This window comes from Helicoverpa armigera, chromosome 7 (genome assembly GCF_030705265.1).
Source record: "Helicoverpa armigera isolate CAAS_96S chromosome 7, ASM3070526v1, whole genome shotgun sequence".
NCBI lineage: Eukaryota > Metazoa > Arthropoda > Insecta > Lepidoptera > Noctuidae > Helicoverpa > Helicoverpa armigera.
In genome coordinates this window covers 9,558,325-9,584,543 of record NC_087126.1, presented here as the reverse complement: position 1 = coordinate 9,584,543, position 26,219 = coordinate 9,558,325, and the positions used below count along the sequence as shown (strand labels likewise).

Sequence of the window (26,219 nt, the reverse complement as noted above, 5' to 3'; positions counted from 1 at the left end):
AATTATCACACCAACGTAACAAAAACAACTGGCTCTCGATCCAGTCACGGATTCTTTTTATTTATGCTTAATTCCGAGTTTAATTTGAGTCCTTAAACAAACAATTTAAAAAAATTCTGTTCACTTGTTAGTACGGTTCATTCTAACATGATTAGAGTACTTTTATGTCCCAAAACTCAAAAATTTTCGCGCTCGCTACGCTCGCGGCTGTTCGCTTGTCAGTACCGTTCATTCTAACATGATTAGAGTACTTTTATGTCCCAAAACTCAAAAATTTTCGCGCTCGCTGCGCTCGCGACTTCACCTTGCACCGTTCTTTAATATACAAGTTTAGGTGCTTTAGTGACCCAAAGCTCAAAAATTTTTGCGCTCGCTACGCTCGCGGGTGCTTTATTTTGCACTTTTTTTCATCCTTTTTTAGCCGAACCTAGAAGGTAGCGCCGCTTGTAAGTTCTTTTATTAACAAGAAAATAACTCCTAGCTCACAACAGACTTCACGTAGGACAAAGGGCCTCGCATAGACCTGCCGCACGTAGCCTCGCAATGGCTAGGGCCGCCGCTGTCTAGGTGTGAGACTTACCGGACAATGTACCTACCGGATTTACTTTCATAACACCTCAGCATAGATCCTACACTTATCTAGGTAGGTACGACGATTAGGAATCTAGTTACCTCCTATAACCAAACAATCTTTAGCTACTTTTTGCCTTTTCGTAAGCACTTGATTATACAACTACCTAAACCGGCCTGCTCGTTAGATTTCAAATTAAGATATAAGTAATGTCATAAGGAAAACACCTCCCAAAGCCGGAGTCCAGAGTATTACGGGTCCCTTCATACAGCCTATGCAATCCAGGCAAGTTCATAATGAGCAAACAAAACACAAAACTTAACGGATGCTTGAGGAGAGGCACAAATCAAGCAGTCTTATTAGCAGAGTGAGATCGCGAGATAGCCACAATAGTCCTGGAGGCGCTATCTTCTACCCACGCCCAGACGGTAATTACCAGGCCACGGGCCCATTGTCCATGGTGTACCATAAACAGTGATATAACCTCCTCACATGTTTATAGATCAGAGATATCGTATCTATTGTTTTTTTTTGGATTCGATTCTCGATAGATTTGACTTTAGTATTTCGATAAAGGGATACGTCTAGTGTAAGTATTTGTGAAAGAATAAAATAAGTATTTTTTAAATTGTACTTAAGTATAAGTAACTAAGTATTTGTTATTCATGCATCGTTCATATTTAACCTATTTCAGCGACTGCCCGTAAAAGTATCACATTACCCGCCCATTCAAGAGTTTGTTATCGTGTACCTTACAAGCTACGTCAACAATATTAATATGCGTGAAATTTTATGTTTAGCATTGCATTATTGCAACGTTGCAATAGTAAGCAAAACAATTGCATGCAAACTGATTTCGTAACGGCGATCTATTTTCCTTTCAGTTGATTGAAAAGGTTAGATGCCCTTGTGCGCTTTGCTTGGCTCGTCTTTGCTTTTAAAATTATGAAGTTTTCGTAACAAGGGAAGAAAATCCTTAAAGATGAGCTGCTATTGCGCAGTCAAACTTCAGGCTCCGTCGCCCTCATTCACAATATGGCCGCTATCTTCCAGCGTTACTTTACAAACTCCTTTGTTTTGATGGCTATCTAAATAACAGTTGGCGAACAAAAGATATAAGTACCTACTTGTGTAAGACGCTCGTGTTTCGGGCATTATGCCTTTTTCTCGACCTCCAAGCCATCCTTTCACTACTGGGATTAGTTAGTTACGTCACACCTAGATTTATGATCATGTTTCACGGTACTATACTGGTTAAGTACGTAATTGGTTCGTTGTAAAGGCTTTATTAGTTTAGATCTGCTATTCAGTTGTTGGGAGCGATAAATATTGATGTCTCGGGTTACACGATGCTCCTGCTTAAGGCTTATGGCGTAAGCTCTTTGTCCAGATATGTTGGGATCGGATTACCCATCGAATTTGTGTTTGAATCTTTATTTTGTGAGGTCATTCTGCCAACATTAGTTAAAAGTAGGGATTATTCATCTTTTACACTTCATGGATGTAAGTGAGTGCCTACCAAATCTAAAGCGTTACTGAATATAGAACATTTTAATTGGTACCTAGTTACATAGTATTCTTTTGATAGGTGTCTAGATTAAGTTACTTATGCCTATATTATTATGTTATCTATTACGAGTTTGCTTACCTATTCAGCACGAAATCTGCTATCCCTATCAGCTTATACCACTGTTTTTGCGCAATAAAGTGTAATATGAATTTTACTGCAATATCAAAATGATGATGCACATAATAATATATTTACATAAAGTGTTGGTAATTACGTTATTGAACATACAGTTAATGTTTCCGAATCAGCATGTTTTGTATAGGCACTTAAAAATAATTTTGCAGTGAATATTAGGAAATAACGGATAGGAAATATCTTTTGCGTTTGCTATTTAAAGGAAACGGGTTTAAATAGTTACATAAATATGCATAAGTTATTGTTCAAATATTACTGATTACTTCGTCGTTAAACAGCTCCTTTTAAGTTAACCATACTTTTAATAAAAATCGGAGAAAAATATAGGGTATGTAGGTACCTCTTTCAACCGACTGCCCAAAAAGCAGGAGGAGGCAAAATAACCTGCAGATAGCTCTGAACCAGTTTCAATAGAAATCATCATCTGACACTGGTATAATATTTCTTGTTTAGTATTGAATATCTCGTATGAATGAGACGCGATTTTCCCATGCGATAGAGAGCTCAAGAATATTCACATTATGACTTTTATCAATCTCAAAATAAGGGGAAAGGAAGCTATTACACTATTTTGATTTACACGAGAGAAAAACCTAGGTTCAACAAAGGAAAAATCGTCAAGTTAAATACATAGGGGAAATCTGAGTGAGGGAAATCTGAACGAGCTACTAGTAAAACAAGTGAAGAAAAAGTTACATCCCAAACCTACGACTGGACATTTTACACTAGAAGTCATTCCTTGTTGGGAAATAGGTACTCCCCTTACGCTTTCGAAATTTGTTTATCTTAAGCAATACGTCCAAGATAAAAACGCAGCAAAGCGTATCAATACCGATCAAAAATCTCATCTAGTTATTCCCAATTTTGTGTCCACGACAAAACGGCAAACCTCACGAGTTCGCCGCCATATTGTTTCGAGATAATCACCATAGACAGATGAGTCACGAACGATCCTCAGATATCTACGTTCAAATTGACTCCCTTTGTCAAACCGCTTGCTTACGGTACCAGTCTATCTTGATCTCTATCGACATAGCCTGCGTAAATCCTTCCGAATTTCGATCTTAAGGACTAAAGAATAAAGGTTATGGTTGTGGCAATAGGCCGGTGGTCGGTCAACCGGCAAAAAGCTTTATTCGTCTCAGCAGCGCGGGCGCCGTCAAAACTCGTGCGGTTCAGAATCCAAAGCATTTCACGGAGTTCTCTTGCGAAATTTATTATAAAAACCTTCGAAAACGTTTCGTGCGCGAGTTTTCTGAGAAGTGGACTTGAAAAATTTTCGTTAGAATTAGTTCGGCGTCTATATTTGGATATTGAAATGTGCTGCGTTAAATGCCAGTGTCATGTCTCGAGCTTTTTGTACTTGGTATTGCTCATGCTGATTTGAGCGTAACCTTATCGTGCCTGCACGTACCTACACACAAATTATTTTAGTATTTCGATGACCTTTCTTAGCTTTGTCAGTATCAGTTTTCCTTTTCGGAATTCATTCAATCTTGTATTCGATCCATCCGATCTCAAAAGCTTCCAAGTAACGCCGCCCAACGGGAAACTAAACACAGCTAACATACGACCATCGACAGGAGAAACCTATAAGTTTTATCATAAAGCAAGTAACTCTATACAACTTTTTAGAAAGTTAGTATCACTTGTAACAATTATACGGCTTGTAACATAAGTGCGGCGTGTTGTTTTGAAACCAAGCCGTAGTTCCCACGCGGCGGGCGGCGCATGCGTCGATCCGGTCAGATAACCATTTATTTATCACCTATAGAAATACGACGGCGCGACCACCGAGGTAGGTAATGACGCTCCGTGCACATCTGGCCACTAAGTATTGAAGTTCCTGTTACATTACGTCTCTTTATTGGCGAGCCGCGACAGGCGCAGGAGTCACTCGTAAAACGAGGATTGAAATGCTTAAACAACTTTTTATGGGCGAACAGATGGCACGGGTAAACGTACGGCCATAAGATAAATATTCGTCGTTCAACATTTTAATATGCAATCTGAAATGGAACTAGTTATTCCAGAAAGGCCATACGGACGAGAAATTGATCTTGTAAATTAATTTTGACAAGACCATTTCCGGCTGCGTGGGCGCAGATATGCAGACGTTGATAATTTTGTCATTTGTTAAAAATAGAGACGATTTTCGTATAGGTAAGAATAAATCAATAGACTTATAATGGGGAATGAGAGGCTGTCTATGGTGCGACGCCCGCGCAATAGTCCGAGCGGAGCCGAAGCGGTTCGGTCTTTATCGGCGCATTCATAATGGCCGTCGAGACGTTGCGATCTAATGCCAGTAAAAAGTACAAAAAGCTCCAACAGCTTCATGAGTCGTGGTTCGTTTAACTGCAGACGACTCACCCTCTATAATTTAAGCCGCAGCCAGCAACGGGCTTTTTATAAATAAAGGATTGGAATTCGGTGTCGGCGTGTCTAGGTACGGCATTTATTGAGATTGTAACTTTGAAAAAGAATCAGCGTTGAGTTCTTCGAAAAATAAGTTCAAGAAGTTATTTCTTGTACTTTCAGTTTACAATGCGACCGACAAAGCTTTTCTTAGCTGTTGGTAAACTCTCAGTTTTCTTCAGAATTTGTATCGAAATTGTGAAAGTGGTAGGTTAGGTACATACATTTGCAACATACATGAAATGAGTAGCTACTAACATCATACATACATATATTGGCGCTATGTCAAAATTAATTAATTTAGGATTCATACATCATTAGACTTAACGAATCTCATTCAGTACTAATGAGTTCTTTAAACAAATAATCCTTTTCTATAAATTCTATATCTACCGGCCTCTTTGAAAACAAGGCTTCTTAGAAACTCAATTTATTCTCTGTTTTCCACATAATAGGCAGTAATATAATGATTGATGGACACAGGATAGCCGTTATACCGGTACTGAATTAAAGAAAAGCTAATCAGCCAAAAGGTTACTATGGTTAACGATACAAGGTCGTATATTTCAATAAAGGAGAGGTATTTTAAAATGCCTATTTAGATATCTTCTTTTATGTAAAGATATTAAAATAACTCCGAAACTTTATTAATATCAATCATCTTCAAAAGCTCTATCTTTGCCACTATTTCAGACTTCTAGGCTTTCTTTCTTCGACTGAGGATGGAAAGTTAATACCTTAATACATACTACGAAAGTAGGTTTGCGAATTTTCCAAATCTTTTAAAGCAGTCCATTAATAAAAGCTTCGCAAACTTTTTGCATGCAAGAAAAATCATTTTCCTTAAGGCACTAAAAACAAAAGCCTTGTTTTACTTGTTTATAATTTCTTTATTAATTTTATGTAACGTTATTTTATTAGGTAGGTACGTAAATAAAATAAAGACACAAAGAGACATCCACACATAGCTAATCCAGTATCGTCACCGATTTGCAAATTGCAATGATTGCAATACTAAACAAGATACTTAGCATATAAACTAAGTAATTATTAGGCATTAAACTCAGAACTGACTAGTTGCACTTGAAACGCCAATAATCCTGCTAACAATTAGTATTTTGTACATTATAAAGTACAAAATCTTTCGCGTTTAGTTGGTAAATAGGTTAAATGTTTTATTGAAGTAATTATGTAAATTGTTGGTGCTGTAAATAGAAATAAACATTTTTCGTTCGACTATTACAAGAACTTAGAAGAATTAGATTCTGGTTAAATTATTTCAGCAATCTACGACAAAATACTGGTTTAATCGTAAACTTTATAAAAACATTTGGTTTTAGCTTAAAACTCTGTAAATTGCAAATGAAAACACAGTCTATGAAATCAATCCCAACATCTGGAAATCTTAATACTCTTAAAATTCTAGTGCAGTCAACTTCGCCTTGAAAATCACACGACTATTTTGTAAAAGCTAACAATATTCGTATTTATCCCAGAAAACTAAGCCACAAACACAATCCCATATACCACAAAAAAAACAAACGCAATAACTCTTTGTCTATGGCCATTAATCAGCTCATGAATAAAAGAAATCGCCGGCTTGGGTTCGTTAACTCAAATAATCGGATGAAATTGTAAGTAGAATTACGCATAATGTGAAAACTGCTTCGAAACTAATTATTATGCCACTTATGCTCTTTGAAATTGTAGAAAATGAATTGTTTTTGCACCTTCCTTATGGCGGTTTAAAAGGTCAAAATATCTATGGTCGTTCATTTTTATAGGGCAAGTAAGGACAGTCCAACGTTTTTTTTTTTTAGTACTACTGTCAGCTATATCTATCACTAGCTATTCCCGGTGGTATTGCCAACGTCCCGGGAAATCATTTTTTGTTACCGGGTCCTTTCTCGGGTTCTAGACTAGACTATCCGTGTACCCAAAAATCGGTTCAATTGGCGTGAAAACGCGACATAAATAGGAATAAGCAAACAGGTGACAGAGTAATTTCGCATTTATAAGCAGTATGTTAGTAAGTATGGATGAAAACAGAAACAAACATCATGCAGATTTTTGTCGGTTTGAGGATAAAACTCCCTGATCTTCAAGAGAAGTAAACCATTAGGTAATATGAAACGATTACCAAAAGAAGAGTGTTGGATAGATTACTTTATAGGTAAGATGTACAAAAAAAGACATTTTTTTGTCAGCTTTACGACAATTTTATTTATTCATGAGCTATGTTAATTTATTAATGAAACTAAATAACTTATCAGATTATTTTTATTACAATCCAATTTGTATCAATTAAGGATAGTGTACGATTTTTTAAAGAATTAAACGTGTAAGTAACTAAATTTGTCTACCTAAGAGATTGAACACATATTTAAAAATATGTGGAGACTCATACCTATGCTGGCAGCAGAGAAAATTTTTCTATATATGTATGGTATTTGAACCTTAATAAAAATAATAAATGCGCGTGTTCTAATATATCATATTTATTAGTTTTTTTTTGTAGAAGTAAAAACTGTATCAAAATCAAAAAATATATTTTAATATTCGCACAGTAATTCAAGACGCAGTTTTCACTTTATTAATTTTACATTTTTAATTTCAAAAATCAAAATTTACGATCGAGTATTGATCGAGATAATAAATAATGGTAACATTATGAGCTCGAGGGTCAACAAACGGCCTCGAAGGCACCCGTTGATTCAAATCCTAACACAAAATAGATCCGCAATCTTATTAAACAAAAATCATGTTTTTCTAGTTTTCACTACAAAAATAACGTTAGGATCAAGACCGATTCGAAAATAGTATGAAACAAGTACAAAGGATTTTGTATTATATCACCTTAAACTTAAAGTACATTATTGGTTGTGGTGTGAAAGTAAAGCGAATGGTATATGACCTCTTCTAAGCTACATATAGCAATGATTTGACACACTGGCCAGTTTTAATTGAGTTTTACGAATTGTGTGTGAAATGATTTATGTCGAGTCTACCTAAGTCACGATTTTTTATGGCCCAGAGTCTGTAAGCTAGATTTCAAGTCTGTTTTGTTAAAGCAAACTTAAAAGTTCATAGTTTGCTAAAAAACTAGATCAAATAAAAATCTAGAATAAACTTTTTATTCACCGTTTTTATCTAAATTCGTTTTAAAACAAATTAATTAGCTTACTACTCTATAAAAAGCTACTTAACGGTACCTTAAACGAGCAAATAATTTACGAGCAAATATTTAGAAAAAACATGATTTAAATAATATTAACGTCAAGTTCATTAATTAGGTAATTAATATCAAATTAATTGCATGAGAACATTAGGCAAATGATATGAGCTGGATAATATTTTAAGCCATTTCCTTCTAAAAGGCATATTGGATAAAAACGAGTAAACATTTATATTTATTTAATCCTCCACATTAAGATATCACAAAATGACATTTAGGCATAGAACATTAATTGACATATTAATGAATTTAAAAGTAGTTAAATTCAAGAATTATCGTTAAAACTGGTCAAGTTGGCAATAAAGATAAGTTGCGCAAAGATAAGTGATCAAAAGATAAGTTTAATCTTTAACACTTTTGGTTTGTCCTTGCCTAATGGCTTTTATTGAGATGATGTGTAATATTCTTTTAATGGAAATATACCGTAGAACGGACGTGTGTCCCTGTAGCCAAGCGAGTTTTATCCCAAGTAAGCCAAAATTAAAAGGTTCAATCGAAAATATTGGAAAATTATAGGTTTAACGTTTTGCTTCCCGGTTAAACATCTGCTGTAGATGATGACAAAGATGCCAAAGTTAATCAAGAAAAAAATATTTTACGATAAATATTACTGAGGTACTTAAGAGCGTGTACGTCAACCGCGCGCCATTTGGCCTAAAATGGTACTTTTCAAACCACTGTTTCTCAGTAACTACTTATCCTATAACTATGTTATTTTTTAATAACGCAAGGTAATTTCACTGTCTATATAGTTAATTGAACATAAATTTCAATTTGTGTAGTTTAAATACTTAAAACCCCTATAACGTAACAGATGTTTTATAAAATTCCCGTTCAGCGTCTATTTCGAAGCTTAAATTCATGTGAAAACAGTGGCAAATCTAATCATATTTATTTTTTTACTCATAGACGAAATCCCCATGCCTATAGTTAGTTGAAAACATTTTTTGATTTAGGTCTCTATCTTTCAGAAAAAAATATTTTAACAATGTGAAAAATTGTGAATTTCAAATGCTTTTTTTACCTATCTATCTTACTTAATTTAATATAACAATTATTTACTATAGTAATATAACTCTTTCTTTAAAACATAAACTTTATATTATAATTTAATATCTCGTTTTTATTTTTTTATAAATTATTTAAAAACTACTATAAAACGCTGCACGCGAGTCAACTCAAACCAGACCGCCGCAAGGCTTCACAGAGAGAGGACGTGTCGCTCCGTCACATCGCGTAGGGTGAATAACCTCTGCCGTGGATACCGAGAATAGAGTACATTTCAAGCGCGACCAACAAATCTTGATACATTACTATTTTATTTAAAGCTCAATTTTGAAGCATATTTTTTTTATCGATTGAGTTGAAATTTTGTTTGAATGTTCAGTTTTAATGACAATGTATGATTCTATATCCAATATGGCGGTATACCCAAGATGGAGAAAAAAATGTTTTTAATGCATTCCTACGATATGGGTATCAAATGAAAGGGCTTGCTATGAATAACTCGAAAAAAAATGTGTCGCGAGTCTAAATCCAATATGGCGGACTCCTTAGGCTAGAAATCACTTATTGCAGATGTCTGATACCAATCGAGCTATTTTTTTTTTTTTTCATTTTGGATGTACCCAAATTTTGACTTTTGATCTCGAATAACTTTTGAAGCATATAGGATAGATAACTTAAAACTTTATTTGCAATGGTAAACCCAAGCTCTTCACCAATATTTGGCTTTCCGGCAATTGTTGTTATTGGACCACAATTTTTCGGTCTGGATGGACTGGACCATTCATATAAACCAGTGGTTCTTAACCGGTGGTCCGCGGACCACTGGTGGTCCCTGGAGGGATTCCAAGTGGTCCGCGAAGCTTAGCTTCGCGACGTTGCTATACTTTATCTAACTTAATTTTTATCGACTTATTATTGCGAGCGGGAGTTTTCGCATGGACGTATATCGGGTGTGTCGTACCTAGTCCCCCCCATTCATGAAAATGTATGTTTGGGATACATTTTACGAAATTTTGGTTTTGAGTCTTAAAAAATATTAAAATTTCGCGCTCGCTCCGCTTGCGTATTCAGAAACTGTATGCCCTTATTTTTGCATTTGTCAACAAACAAAAAGTTAGGTACGTTTGGGCTAAATTTTACGTAATATTTGGTTTAAGTCCGATAAAATTTCGCGCTCGCTTCGCTCGCGTATTCAGAAACTATACTATGGCTCTTATTTTTGCATTTGGCAACAAACAAAACGTTAAGTACGTTTGGGCTACATTTTACGTATTTTTTGGTTAAAGTCCGATAAAAATTTCGCGCTCGCTTCGCTCGCGTATTCAGAAACTATATGCCCTTATTTTTGAATTTGTCAACAAACAAAAAGTTAAGTACATTTGGGCTACATTTTACGTAATATTTGGTTTAAGTCCGATAAAAATTTCGTTGGAAACTACATAGGCCAGTTTTTCTTTATTTGCATCTGCTTACCTACACAATTGCCGACATGCGTTTAGCTTTGAGTAGAACTGACCCAAAAATTCAGTTTTTTTTTTGTAAATAATAAAGAAATGAGTACTAATTTAGGTGAACCGATGAGGTGGTCCCCGGCAAGACAACTTTGGTCAAAGTGGTCCCTCATGTCAAAAAGGTTAAAAACCACTGATATAAACAATCAATTTTTCAAATCGGTCCAGGCGTCTTTGAGAAGTCGAGAACAATCAAATTGAGAACAATCACAAAACAATCTAATTGAAACCTCCTCCTTTCTTTTTTTGAAATCGGTTAAAATACAGAAACTCTTAACATTGTCATTAATCATCAGTCGACTATTTAGTACTGTTGAAAATTGTATGTAATATACAGAAAGTCCTCAAAACCAAGGTTTTCATAGGTGCCCGATTTTTTTGCAAAAGAGTGTAAGTATTAACGACTTATTTTCATGCTTTTATATTTTAGACATCCATAGACTTACACTATTTTCCCGCTATTAACTATTTACTAAATAATATATTTTTTGTTCTACCAATTTCACTCGAAAGGATCAAAATGGTTTGTGTGACTATACGTGAAGTATGATAGGCACGCACACAGCCGCGACGCTAGTCTGCGCGGTTTTTTGCGTTGAATTACCTAAAGTTGACATCGCGCGCCGAGCGTACACGCTCTTAATTTTAATAATCTGAAACTATGCGGTTTTTCAATTAAGCAAAATCCTCTTGCAATTTTTATGAGGCGTTGATGCGTTATTAAGAAGCTATTTTATTTCGTCCAAAATGAGGTAAATTTTATAATGATTTACGACCCCAAAGGTTAATTACATTGAACCTTACAAATGCCAAACTTACAAGATTAAAGATCTACATAACCTTTTGACCTAATTTGGTATAAACATTTTATGGTCGCTATAAAATCTTTTGTATAAAAATATTGCATAGGAGACCCCCCAGTTTGCGATTTCTAAATTGATTTCTTATACGATAAGACATTTTAATGTGGACAAATTAAGATCAACTAGGATCAAGGTTACATTTGGTTACACCACTGCACCGATAAAGAAAATGTCGTCTCGGTCTGTAGGAAAATCGCCTTTTAATAGTTTGTGCGAAATAACCATATAAAATAGCTCCATCTGCGTTTTGCTGCAAAAGTCGTTCTTAATAATTTTCGTAAATTCGGTTCAGTTCAAAAGTTCATTCGATCATTCACACTTTTTTGAGTTCGTGGTAGCAGACATCTCGCAAGACAACTTTTTTATTCGTAGAATAGTATTTCATTCTTATTTTGTTCTTCTTAAAATTAACCACCAACCCTGTCCACTTCCAGCGATGCACAACTAAGCGATGGGCCAGTCGGAGCAGGCTCGGAACACGCGAGCGAGCCCGCGCACGCGCCGCTCCCCCGACCTGCCGCCCCTGCCGCCGCAGATACAACCCTGCAGCGGCTTCCTCGGCAACGTGAGTACCAACCTTCATAGTAAAGAAAAAACTAGCGGACTTTTCAGGAAGAACATACAGCTATTGAGACTTTAGGATCCATTTTCAGACAAAGAAAACAAGGGCTATAAATCAATTTCAACATGAAAATCAGAGCTTTATATTTCTGTGTTCATAGGGTATAAAAAGGTGTTAGTATTTACTTAATATTAAGCCTCAAAAATAATATTACACTATGCGCCTTTTCGAAGAGGACGAGCTTTAAAAAAGCTACACTTAAAAATGCATTAACAACAGACTGCGATTAAATGAAGTTCTAAGCTCACTACAACAAATAAAGCAACAAAGCCTCTTAACTACCACTTAACAAAAACGTAAACATTTCCTGAACATTTATCATAGAACCGATTGTTACGAAAGCTTCGCTACAAATCCGTAGCGACAATGCGCTCGCGTTCCGTTTCACACGCGCTTTGGACCATTAGCATAAAATTAAGCAAGAGCCGGCCATCCGTCTTGCTTTACCGACTTTCCTCGATATCAGCCGGTTTAAAAGCTTTAACGGTATCGGGATGAAAGTGATGCGTAAATCAAAACGTTGCCCGGCCTTGTCGCTTTCAGTGTGCGTAAGCGCAAGATGGATGGTCGGTGACAATTTATCGTGTTCAGCTGGAAATTATGTGGAAATTGAACTAGTTGTGAGATGATATATGGGCTAAGTGTTTTTTTTTTTTTTGTTGAAGTTGCTAAGTGCATTTTGATTTGATTTTCTGTCGGATCAGTTACCACGCAGTCCGGGGTACTGAGACCGGTGTTTATTATGGAGACTATACAAAACATTTTTTAATGATAGTCCAATTTTCAATAACCTTTTTTAGCCAATACCTTAAGATGGAGTTATTCAATCCTCTTTTTTTGCCTTCTCAGTGTTTTTCAGTCAACTTTAAATTGCATGCTATCTGATAATACTCGTATAAAAACAAAAACAAAACACAACTTATTAGCAGCAACTTCAGCCATAATAGAACATCATAAGGATCGGATAAGCCTGGTCTACAAGTCCCTACTTATGACGGCGTGGCCCCGGGCCTCTATGTAACAGATTATACAAAGCAATCTTGCGCAGACATAAATTGCTTGGGTTCCCTTCAATGAACTTAGCTATAGCTCTTATTAGAACGGTGAGTAGGTTAGCCATGTTGCAGTGTTTTGTAGGAAAGATCTTATAACACTTGCAATAAGTAAAAAGCAATTGGCAAAACATATGATTTTCCCTAACAAATTCCATTGACAACACTTATGTGCCTTTGACTGAATGACAAATATCAAGGAATTATGGCTTCATTCGATTTTATTTCTAACTCTTTAAGTAGATACCAATATTTAATTTGAATCAATAATGCCAAAAACGCAAGGAAATAGTTCTTGTGAACATTCAGAAGCTAGGTGCACTGTTGCAACGAGTTGGTGTCATCTAGAAGAACAGGACATATAGACATTTAAAGTTCATATTCCTATAATACCAGTAAAGCTAGTCACCATACTCTTGACAGTGACCGGGGGGCATACAAACATAAACAAAGAGTGAGTGGCGGGTATCCACAAGATATAGCATACAGCTTTGATATAAAATACTAGTGTGAACGCACCCGATCCTGTTCATTTTGCCTAAGCTAGCTCAGCTTATGAAGGTTAATCACCTTCATTTTAAAGTTGGTAAGCTAGCTGAGTCAAGACATTGAAGATTGGTTGAATGAATTCTCTAGGAAAAGCTTTTGGAAATTCTGTAATTTTTTTAACGTGTATACTTGATATTTGATTTTATTGTGAAAATATTTTAAAATAACTATTGTGGACGAATTATTACTTAGAAAGCTTTTTAATTACATTTGCAAGCTCTAATGTCTTAATTTTGATATTTCACTGAAATAAAGTGTTAATTGCTTCCGGCAATCGTTAAAATCAATGAATGAGTGTAGTTAATTGCATGAATCAAATTCTCGTACCTAAAAACTTAATGACTTTGTCATAAAATATTTTATGAATGAAACCAAAACCATTGTAAAAAGTATCGCTTCAGGTAAATTCTTTTATTGAAATCGCCTATTTTGGAGATCAAACAAAAAGTAGCTTAGCCAGATTGCAAGACCAGAATTTTGTAGAACAATACTATAACCAAAAGACTCAAATTCAAATTCAAATTCACCCGAGCTAGTCTGTAAACAAAAGCAACAACAAAACTATCAAGTGACATCACAATAATCTAGACCACCTACGTTTTAAAATAACCTCTTTTGTTCTACACTATTGTCACACACACTTACATAACCTGAACCATATGCTACATAACACCATTAAGTATTACTTAACACTCACACAAGTACACTTTGCGCTAATTGACCAACACTACCGTTATCCGAAACTCGGCTATTTCGCGATGCACCACCGTGACCGACTTCCAAAAACGCCCAAATGTTTATTTTTGTAGCCTTTAACTTCCTCAACTTTCTACCTGTTGCGAACTTTATCAGGTGTTTAACAAATCGTTCGTTTATTGGAAATAAAAAGATAATAAAATTACTAAAAGAAGATTGGGTTATGAAAGTAATGAGTTTTTGGGCGCGAATTCGATGGTATGGTCTTAGAGTTTGGTTCGCGGATGAAGGATTAAAAGTGCCCACTGTTGTGATAGTAATTATGAACTCAATCAGTCAGATCAGAAGGTGAGCTTATGCGTCCATGCTTCCAGAATTCATAAACAAGCTTCAGTTTTATATTTTACACTATCTCATGCAGACTACTTTAAAACAATAGCAATTTCAGAGAAGACCTTAAATCCATTTACCGTCGTCCACCCAACAAGGTTGCATACAATAGCATAGTGAGTGTGGTTACTCTCTTATTGTCAATTTTAGTGTGCCGCCCCCCGGCTTTGTTCGTCCTCAATGTTAAGGGCTACGAAAGGGCATTATGCCCAGTAATATAGGAAGACAATGAAGGGCACTGCACGGCTGACCTCTCAAGAGCTAAGATTATACTTATTTGCCTTTTATTTTATAGAAAACCGCTCGCTAGCCAGGATGCTGGGGCAACAAGAAATACGCGACTATCTAGACACGTTGTACCTTTTTGCGCAAGCGCCGGATGTATTAATATTAGCCCTTTTTATGATGGAATATCTGAGCAATTTAGAGCCGGTGAGCAAGCTTTGCGCGTGCTGCTTTTAGCTGCAGTCTTAGGGATTTTATTGGTAGAATTGAAATTATTGGCATTAAAGTTATGATTTTTTATTTCATTCTGTCTGAAAAGTTGTACGTATAAGTGCGTTGCTAATTAAATACTTAATGGGGATGGACTTAGCGGCTTTTGAACTTTTAGAAATAGATTATATTATCATATGTATTTTATTTTAATTAAATCATACGCCATCGGCCATTTAGTGACTACCAATAGTGTTTCAAGTAAGATGTCCTTCTAATTTTAAATCTTTGCAGCAACCCTTTGAATTCTAAAAACAGACTTGTTTCACACTCTATAGGCTCTTCTCTGAGTGTCGGCAATAAATCAAGCACTTTAAACGCAATATTTAACCGTTAAACTGTATCTGCAGTTCAGGAAAGCTCTTGTTCCACTTCTCCGTCTGAATGTGGAGCGAGGGGTGAGGGGCGAGGGGCGAGGGGTGTGTTGTCATAATTCACGACACGCCATGCGCGTGGGCAGTGATGGCCACTTTGTTCTGTCCGTCATTACTTACAGAAGGCATGAACGTGACTGTGTAAAAGTAGAAAATGACATAGCTTAAAAACATTTGCAAGTCTACAGGGTTGACTAAAACATATTGGCATAGTCTGTCCTGTATATTTACCACCAATTAGTTGAAACTTACTGTACTATAGAGCCAAGGAATGTAAAGATTACTATGACATATCTTAAAAAAAAAAACATGATACATACATAGGTATATGAAAACTGTCTACATTAATGTCGGGACACCTTTTCACACACGGTTCACACACGGTTGGTTAGCCCCATGGTAAGTTATTAATTAACTTGTGTTATGGGTGCTAACACAACTGATAAACTACATATAGCTACACATATACATATTTATAAATACATATTGTAACACCCAGACCACTATCAACAAGCATGCTCATCACACAAATGTCGACCGAACCGGGAATCGAACCCGGGACCTCAGATTCGGCATTCCGGCTTGGTGACCATTGCGCCATAGAGGTTGGTGACATTCTACATATGATACTGCGATATTATACATAGCTTAGATCTTCCATGTATCCCGAGAATATAGCAACATCAGAGTCACCACACTAACAAAAGACAATCGTCTATTAAGTCCAGTAAGCTCCCATTCGGTCACCCGATATGGGCTACTTTTATTATCTCCTAGGAGGTTACACCTTAATATATTCCTAACAATCACTGCTATAAATTCCAGTCACCGTTATATCTAAGTCCCCTTATCTCAACATCGGACCACACAAGGTCTAACAGTAAAGTTTTCAATAGGATCTGATTCGATGCAAGTATTAATTAAGGAGAACGGCTGAGGAGTAGGGGGAGGGGTATGCAAATCTCCAATTAGTACCTATCCACTAGAGCTTCCATCCATCAATGTCGATCATTTGTTGCTTTTCTATGGTAGATTAGGGTTGGTGGTCCATTTTTTTGGTGACTTCAGGTCCTTTTTTCAAATTGCAATGGAGTCACATTATGCGTACCTATGTATGTATCCTATGTATCTGATTAACCTGAATTATCTGATTTACGTGTTTAAGTTTGATTAGCTTCATATGTGTGATTCGTTCTAAAGAATGCCGACATTTAAACGTATCTGGGTAAGCAGTTCTCAATGACAGCCCAGAGTCTGAATTTCTGAGCATTTGATTTCAATTGGGTTTTAATCAAACCGAAAATAACCGGATGAACGAAGTTTACCTACTAGTTAGGTACTATTGAGTACTACTCACCGAATCCTTATTAGGTATGATTTTGAGCTTTTTTGGCAAGCCAGGAAAAAATGCTACAATTTTGCAGTTGTTCAACCCTGAGAGACGCGCATACGCCTATCGTCTGCCACCACTTGTCAATCCCGCGTCCCGGTGACGTCATTAAAGCGTTGATTTCCAACGTTTGCAAGTCATTGTACAGGCTTCCAGGAGTTTTTTACTTCTTATTGCTTAACCATCAACTGAGTTCTGCTTTAATTGGCAGTCGTAGGGTTAATACGGGAATTATTTTTCGTTTTAATCTTTTTAGCAATGTCAGTACGCTTTCAGGTTTTCCTCTTTTTGTTATGTCTTGCAGAAAAGTTTTTAATATTAATTTGTAGCTTTTTTTTTACAAGAAGCCAGAAGGCTCTTTGGAGCCTTTTATTTACATCATAGTAAAGTCTACTTAATATTATGATAACTCAGAGATGTCTTTTTTTCTGAAAACCAGTGCACTTACCATATTTTGTTTTATGAATGAATGCTGCATTTTCGACCTCATTGCCTTGGGACCTGAAACCTGGGACGCCATTCTTAGTAATCGCAGTTCCCGATGAATGAGCTGTTTTAACACTATTACAAAAATAAAAGACTGAAAAAAAAGCGATACACAAAAACCAGCACAAACAAAATTATTTTTTTCTTCGAATCGCAGGTGATTCTGATAGCTCCACTTGCAAACCAGCCAGTTTCTTTCATATCTACAATCAAAAAGTTCTTAATGAAACACAAACTCTTATCTGTTCGGCCCACAAAACTGCATTTAATCGGTTTCAGTGTAACTTGCCGGCCCAGAAACGAAATGCAAAACAGTAGTACATAACCGGCTGTGTATAAAAGCGTGTGTATGTAGGTTTGTTGTAAGATAGCCTCTTTCGAAGTAGGCCGACTGGCTGCACGAACCTGTTGGCACACTTCCTAATAGGGTTGCTGCGTTGTCAACCGTCCCTTACAGACTGTTGTAGTTGTAGTAGTGTAGGTTGTACTGGTTAATGTGGTAGGTAATTGTTTTAGAAGTTTTGTTAATGAAACACAACGATTTAACTTTGTACATTTTATTTTTAGCAAAGAAATGCTGAAACAGAAATGGGAGAAGGAACACAGGAGAGTTTAAAATATAAGTAATACTGTGGCAAAAAGTTAGTTTAAATAACGATACTGCCACAAGGCTTTTTACTGCGGATCGATCATAAATTAACAACAATCGTTAAATAGCCAAGCGTGTATCAGTTTCAGGGATAATTCTACAGGACCTTGATGTTTAGCGGTAGGTCATCTTAAACACACAGACCTTAGACAGTTCAAAGTTTGCGCTTCATCCTCTCCCCTCTCCTACAATTGTATATGCTGTGCCCGAAAGGGTCAAAAATTGTGACATAAATTATCTGTATACGAACAACTGTAAACATTATGGTACACATTAAAGTATTGAATAAAAAAACTCATTTTTCTATTTCGGGGAAAACATTGATGACCCTAAGAGCTGTAAATCAGTACATGGGTGAAGGCTGACTGTAGCCGAGTATTTTCCACATAATAGTGTTATCAACGCGCTGACCTTTCTAACAATACTCGCTTTATACAATACTAAGCCGGACGTTTGATGCCTCACCATTACTGCCTAACTGTTCGTGGTTCTAAAGAATTATTGTTTTCTAACTAGAAATTAAGTTGGCCGTCTGTGATTTAGTAATTTTCTTAGTAAATCCTTCTTATGTTATAAATACGAAAGGCTTTATGTATGGATGTATGTACCGGATCTTTTACGTAAGATTTACCGAATGCACTTTCATGAAACTTGACGGTAATTTTATAGGCTACTTTTTATCCGGGTGAGGCTCGGGAAGCAGCTGAAACCCAGGCATAACGTGGTCAAACAATAACGAATATATTCTTCCTGAAGACGTTGTTCAGGAAACTAAAGAACCTAAAAAGGCTCTATTCTCAAACTCTGAAAACATGTTATCAGTCGTTCAAAGAACGCAACGATGACATCTTTACCAACTGTCAAAACACAAAAAAGCATTTCGCTCAGAAAAAAAGGTGAAATGTAAACGGACAATACCTCTAACAAGATTGCTTATATAACTTTTTGGTTACAAAAAGATATTAATAATGGGCCACGGTTGGTTTCACAAATTGAATGCAATATTCCCAGATGAAAAATCGTTCACGAAGAGACATTATAACTTGTGACCTTTGCTTCAAAAAGTTATATTGTGGAGCACCACTTTCGCTTTCTTTTGTCATTTGAAAAATTGTTTAAAAAATAAAAACGTCATGTTCGATTTGACGTTGACGTTCGAAATATGAAGAGTGGACACGCTCTATGAATGATGATGTTTTTTTTTGTCTATTGTAACACACCTGCTTTCATCGCAAACTTTTTACTAATTAATGTTGACTGAAATTATCGTACTTTGTTTTTATTGGAAGTATACATAACCATGATTTTGCTAGTTACGTGATGTAACTTGTGTAGTCATTAATCATATGTTGAAGTGAGAAAGTAACGCTGAAAGTTAAGAAACTTACTTAATGTTTGTAATTATTAGACTTACCAAATATTTGAACTGCATCAACTTTCATTAAAAAAATAAAAACTAGAAGTTACCTAATGCCTAGTCTTTCTTTGCGAATAGTCGATTGATCAATCAATAACCTACAAACCTATAATATCACTAATGTTTTGTAGGCCATAAAGCTATCTGAATAGGCTGTATGCCATAAGTAGAGGCAACTTACTTAAGCTTCGCCTACAAGCGCCATAATAACTTAAAGTTATGGATCCTAAAATTGCGTTATGTTCAACATCTCATAAGAACATGCTGGATGGATATAACTTGTCGGGGTATACTAAATTTTATACCATCGTCTTATATTTATTCGACATATACCTGCCATATTTGTACATCTTTACCATCTAAACCAACCTACTTAACGGAAACTACAAATACTACTAGGTACAATGGTACATATATAAATACAAAAAATTATTGCAAGATTTTCAGTACATTCTGTTTTACGGAACAGAATCCGTGGTTCGCAACCATGGATTAACGTGGATGTTTAACGGATTTTCCAAGCAGCAATACTCTGTTGTGTTTGTTGAGGTCTGTGGTGTCAACAAACAATTGACAACTATTGGTACAAACGATAAGAATTGAAACGTAGAAACAGCTACGCTTCACAAAATCCGCTAGTGTGAAAGCGCAGTTAGTCCAGCAATACATATCAAACAAGACATTATTATGACAACAAGTGCACATAAATCACATTTATAGTTTTCCAAACATTTCCATTCCAGAAATGAGGTGACCCATTCGCGGTGGGTCAAGATCGAAACTCCGAACCCACGCATATGCACCCAAATGTAAATGTAATATGTTGTCTACAAGATAGTAAGACATCGATGTAGCTATCAATTGTGCAGTGAAAGCGATGGGCGAGTCCATTGTGCCCAATGAAAGTGGTCGAGTTCATCTGGATATTGGACAACACCTGATACCAGTGTTTGAGACTTTGAAATGAGTGAGAGTGATGGGAGTGGTTGTTAATGCGTCGAGACAGATGATGTCATTGATCTTAAACTCCTTCGGTTGGAAGGACTAGTAGTTTCGCCTTTTCAGCACTTATGGTCTTTTTCTATGCCAATACCTTATCTGACTATTTTTTCGATTACCTTTGTATTTGGTTGATATTTTTTTCTTATCTTGGACTTCAATCTAATCTAAAAGTAACTCTTTCTGTCTGTGGCGTTTTCAGCCAAAACAGGTAGTATTCAGGTAGTAACTACGGGTATACAGATAGTCTAAAGCCTGAAAGATCGTAGGCTACTTTTTATCCGGGTGCGGGAAGTAGTACCCTCGAGAAGCGGTTGGAACCACTAGTTTAGACTGTTTCTTTATTGTAATTCATCAACTGATTAAAATTAAATTTTATCTTCTGAGTTCAGGTTACTCACTTTCTTTTATCGCATGATTTGAGCACATATTGACATTTAGTTAAATTGAGACCGACAGGTGACTCTAAATTGAATTATGCTTGTCATAGTCACCTAAACGTAGAGGTATAAAGTCTTAAGACCTTCACTAAACTCCCAAGAAATTATCAATAAAAAAAATAACAATCGTTTCTCACACGGAAGTCTTAAACTCAACAAAATCGATTAGCTGGAACAAATAAACCCGAGATCCGACAATAAAATCGAATGGTCCACAAAATTGATCGATTGAATCGGCGAAACAATTGCACCTTGTGGTATCTATGTTCTAGAATCGATACATCGGTTTGTCTTGCGATTGATCGTTCGATTTGTCGTGAAAGTCGTGGCCGCGGGCTGTGGCACACTGGGATGAAGCCGATGAAGGTCAGATGCATACTTTGCAACCAGCGAAAGTTTATGGTATAATGTATAATTGTTGGTCGGTCAAGTGCAAGGAAAGTATGCAAGCTTTTGAGCTTTTGAGCCGTGTTCACGATCAGTGTATCTAAATGGTATTGAACAAGCGGCGCGGGCGTCACGTTTTTGTGTTTCTTTTGTTTATTGTTTGTAAGTGATTGTCTGATTAATCGAGTGAGGTATTCAAAGATGGCTTCTGAATATTAAAAATTTCTTATGTATTTTTAAAAGTGGTTATGGAAACATGAATTTCATTTCGTATTTCTTTGCGAGAAGGCGTATAAAATAAAATACATCTGTTTATAATATTTGGGTCCAAAATCGCATTCCTATCCCACGTCTTTAACACCAAATAGAGCAACTAATATACATTATCATTTTCAAATTCCAAGTCGTCTTAATCTTAAACAATTGATTTATCGATTTTATTGACACGTTAAAATACAAATTAGGATTTAAAGACGGACAAATCGATTTTCCCGATTAGCACGTTGCTAGAACACTTAAGTGGGTGTGTTACCATAGAAACCTTTAAAATGATAATTTACAGCCATTTCCAATATTCTATCTATCTGTAGTTTTGCTACAAGAGATAGGAATTTGACGTTCTTTGTATGGGGCTTGCGTATGTAAAAATTTTATAAGTATATCTTGGACATCAACTAGTGTGTTTCGGATAGCACGTTAAACTGTAGGTCCCGGCTGTCATTGAACATCCCTGACAGTCGTTACGGGTTGTCAGAAGCCAGTAAATCTGACATCAGTCTACCCATGGGGTATTAGGTTGCCCGGGTTACTGGGTTGAGAAGGTCAGATAGAGTAGTCGCTTCTTGTAAAGCGCTGATACTCAGCTACATCCGGTTGACTGGAAGCCGACCCATAGTTGGGAAAAGGCTCGGGACATGATGACGTATGGGGCTTATGTAGGTACAAATGGTAACTCGTATAAGCAAATCAACAGAGAATCTTAGGAATGGTGGTTGTCTACAACCAAAAAGGGAACTGAAAATGCTAAGAATTCGGCATGTTAATTGATTTGTACGTACGTTTTTGCGAATTAAGATACTGCGAATATTTTGAACGTGTTGCCTGAGAACCTAGGTTGTTTAGTAATGCAGTTATTTTGTTTACATTTGTTATTGGTTCTGCTTAAGCAACCAGATAATTGGCTCAATACCAACAGCTGAAAATTGCAACAATTTTTTTTATTGCTAATTTAAGATTAGTTTTTTTAAAGATTGCTTTTAATTTACTCATAATTACATATGAATCGTATTACGTGTTGCACAAAATCATATCAGTTGCAAAACCCATTTATTTGAGTTTCTTCATAAAATGAAATTTTACAAAAGATTTTTATGTGGCTTATTAACAGTTATCAAGATTTCTGAAACATAAATATCCCGAGCTTTTCCTTCACTAATTGAACAGCTCATTAATACTTCAAATAAACTTACTCCGTTTTAAATCAAGAGCCATTAATATCAATCTGGAAAGTTCTACAATCACTTGTAGAAACATGTTACAAGGCTGAAGCAATTAGTTTCCATTACACTAACTCTTGCATAGATAAGAGTTAGTTTATCTGTATTTACTGAGCGAATCATTGAACAAATTAATGGCGATAATTTCTTTAGTAGATACGGAAATATATCGGGTATTGAAGCTGGGTAAATAAGTAAACGGCAAAGATGAACTTAAATCTTAAAAGTTTTCTAAATTCACGTTTTACTGTCATATTGTCACAAAAAATTAAGTGTTTAAGAACTTTAATCACAAAAATACCTAAATAAAGTCGATTGAAAATAGTATATTATGTGTTTTATGTATAATGTGTATATGGATTGAGAACCTCCTCCTTTTTGGGAAGTCGGTTAAAAAACAGAAAAGCTGCAAGGAGGTTGTAGAATTTGAAACCATAAAATATATGAAAAGCACTTATTTATTTATTAGTTAATAGTGATTATTTAAAGAGGAAACATGATGCGCTGACACATGATGGTGATTGGTGATGTGATTCTTTTTAAAATCAGATTGGCTCAACCAATAAACCCATCGCAAATTCACAACTGTATTCTAAGCTTTATTCTTCCAGTACATAACATAGCTTTAGTAAGCACGCTTCAAGTGAAACGACACATTCTCTCAGTAGATACAAGTGCGGTTTTTTGTGAGCTGAGCTTTCACGCGGTCCCGAGTTGTTTACAATGCATTCAGAGAAACAGTTCTAGGGCCGTCAGTTTACTTGTTATATCTTCTTGTTCAGTTTTTTTTTTATATCGTTGTGTGTTACTAGGGAAAATGTGTTAGACTATATAGGGTTCGAGTTATAGAAAAGTTTTACGAATTGTCTGTTGAAGTCATTTTTATGGTTTTACATGTAATTGTTATATCAAACTGTCTTTTGTTTAATTTTCAAGGGTATCTCAGCCTTTCTGTGGTTTGAAAATGGAAATCAGACGACCTCTCCTGCTGTGGATGCAGGTGTCAGGATTTTACTTCCTAAATCCTATTTGTTCCTTCTTTGTGTACCAGGGCCGTGGTAACTCTTTCTAATGATCACCGAGGCTGTGGGCCTCGGCAGGGCGATTTCAGGCAGTACAGAAATAAACTCTTTTGCAAAAAAAACGGGCACCTATGCGAAATCTTAGTTTTAAGGACTTTACGTGTATTTCAAAGGGTTTTAATTATTGTAGTATGTTTCTAGCATCAAAAGAGTTAGCCAAGCATGCGTGAGAGTGTATTCTACATTTGAATTTTGTGCAATTGCTAAGAAATTGGTTAAACCTTGTTTTGGACTAATTGCTGGCAGATGGTTCGTCGGTGTTTTGAAAAGTTTTTGAAGTGATTTTCAGGAAAATGATAATGCAGTTTTAATTAATGATTAATGTACTTTTTTGTTAGATCAAAACATTTTTGAAAAACTATGCGTATTTGAAAAAAAAATCACCTGCTTTAAATGGGCTATACTGATGATTGATGGCAATGTTAAGAGTTTCGGTATTTTAGTGTAAAGCGTTCTATTGTTTAGATATTGTACCCACGTGTTTTAAAATATCGCTTTTTCATAAATAAACACTATTTAGAAGAGTATCAGTACCTTTGGTTGCGACAAAACCAATTTAAAGTAAGCAGTGCCGATCACAACCCGTCTCCTATCGGACTTTGACATTTAAAAAATACCAAATTTTGTGATAAATGTTAAAATTAACCACATGAAAATTGAGGAGGAGGATTAAACCTATCTAAAAAGTCAAATTATTGCCTCGTTGAAGCTCTCGATAACTCCATAGGTATCGGGTTACTAAACGACGATTTAACTGAAAGGGAGTCAAGAATTCAAACTTATTGGCCAAACGTATGTTTCTTAAGAAATGAGCAGATAGCCAATTATTGTTATGATTTAAGCAGGATAGTGCTGCAGATGCCCGAAAATCTCGGTGTAGGCAAGTTTATTTAATAAAATGTCCGTGGGATAAAAACGCGCTATTTGAACGCTCAGACTCATAGATCTTCTGAGGTCTACAGAGTTTCCCAAGAGACGAGGTTGTTTAAAAATCTGTGATTACGAGACCTTAAGACCTCGTGCTCACAGTCTATGCGCTATTTTCTGTATTTTGCAGAATTTCAAGACTTTTAAAAATGTCGAAGTCCGATAGGAGACAAGTTGTGATGGGCACTGCTTACTTTAAATTGGTTTTGTCGTAGCTCAAAGTACTGATACTCTTCTAATTAGTTCTATTTTAAAACACGTGGGTACAATATCTAAACAATAGAACGCTTTACACTAAAATACCGAAACTCTTAACATTGCCATCAATCATCAGTATAGCCCATTTAGAGCAGGTGATTTTTTTTCAAATACGCATAGTTTTTCAAAAATGTTTTGATCTAACAAAAAAGTACATTAATCATTAATTAAAACTGCATTATCATTTTCCTGAAAATCACTTCAAAAACTTTTCAAAACACCGACGAACTTTCTGCCAGCAATTAGTCCAAAACTAGGTTTAACCAATTTCTTAGCAATTGTACAAAATTCAAATTTAGAATACACTCTCACGCATGCTTGGCTAACTCTTTTGATGCTAGAAACATACTACAATCATTAAAACCCTTTGACATACACGTAAAGTCCTTAAAACTAAGATTTCGCATAGGTGCCCGTTTTTTTTGCAAAAGAGTGTATATATATCAAGTTTTCTTCATGTTCATATTTAAGGGCTTTCAAAAGATGACATCCCTGGATCCAAGGCTGTCACCTCCATCAGCCATCGTTTGTCCATTTTTACTTCAATGTGCCGTCCACAGACGCGTCCCTTAATTGTATAATTCAATTTAATTGGTTTAATTGAACCCGTCTGAGGTTTACGCTTTACGGTATTACGTTATTGTTGTTTATTACTATGGGTTTGTTTACGAGGTTACATATGGTTTGTTTTTGTTGAACTCGTGGTTGCCTAGTGGGTAAAGAACCAACCTCTCGAGTATGAGAATATGGGTTCAATTCCAGTTCAGGCAAGTACCAATGCAGCTTTTCTAAGTTTGTATTTACTTTCTAAGTATGTCTTGGACACCAATGGCTGATAAAAAGGTGAAGGAAAACATCTTGAGGATACCTGGACTATACCTCTATAGTCTGAAATCACCAACCCGCCTTGAGCAAGCGTGGTGATTAATGCTCAATCCTTCTCCGTGTGAAAGGACCCTGTGTGGGCCTGTGCCCAGCAGTGGGACGATAAAAAGGCTGTAAAAGTATATGGTTTGTTTTGTGAAGTTTGGGCCCAAGTTCGTCGAAGAAATAAACGTCCGTTTTTCTAAAAATAACTGTTCAGTGTCGGTGTTGGGCCTTATTGCGTTTTGATTGTCATTTGTTTCAATTCTATGTCGAATTTATGAGGGAGAGAATTACCTACGTATGATTATATGTATTTCTTTTATAGTGTGTGT

At 36.0% G+C, this 26,219-nt stretch overlaps 1 protein-coding gene across 1 annotated transcript in view; it reads left to right on the top strand.

Annotated features, from left to right (window-relative positions):
• The window catches only part of LOC110373062 (leucine zipper putative tumor suppressor 2 homolog), an 85,710-nt gene that overhangs the window by 3,294 nt on the left and 56,197 nt on the right, over positions 1-26,219 (top strand). The window contains exon 2 of the mRNA XM_064035395.1: positions 11,746-11,876. Within this exon, the coding sequence (XP_063891465.1) occupies positions 11,763-11,876 (114 nt within the window). The 5' untranslated portion in view covers positions 11,746-11,762. The remainder of the gene's footprint in view (positions 1-11,745; positions 11,877-26,219) is intronic.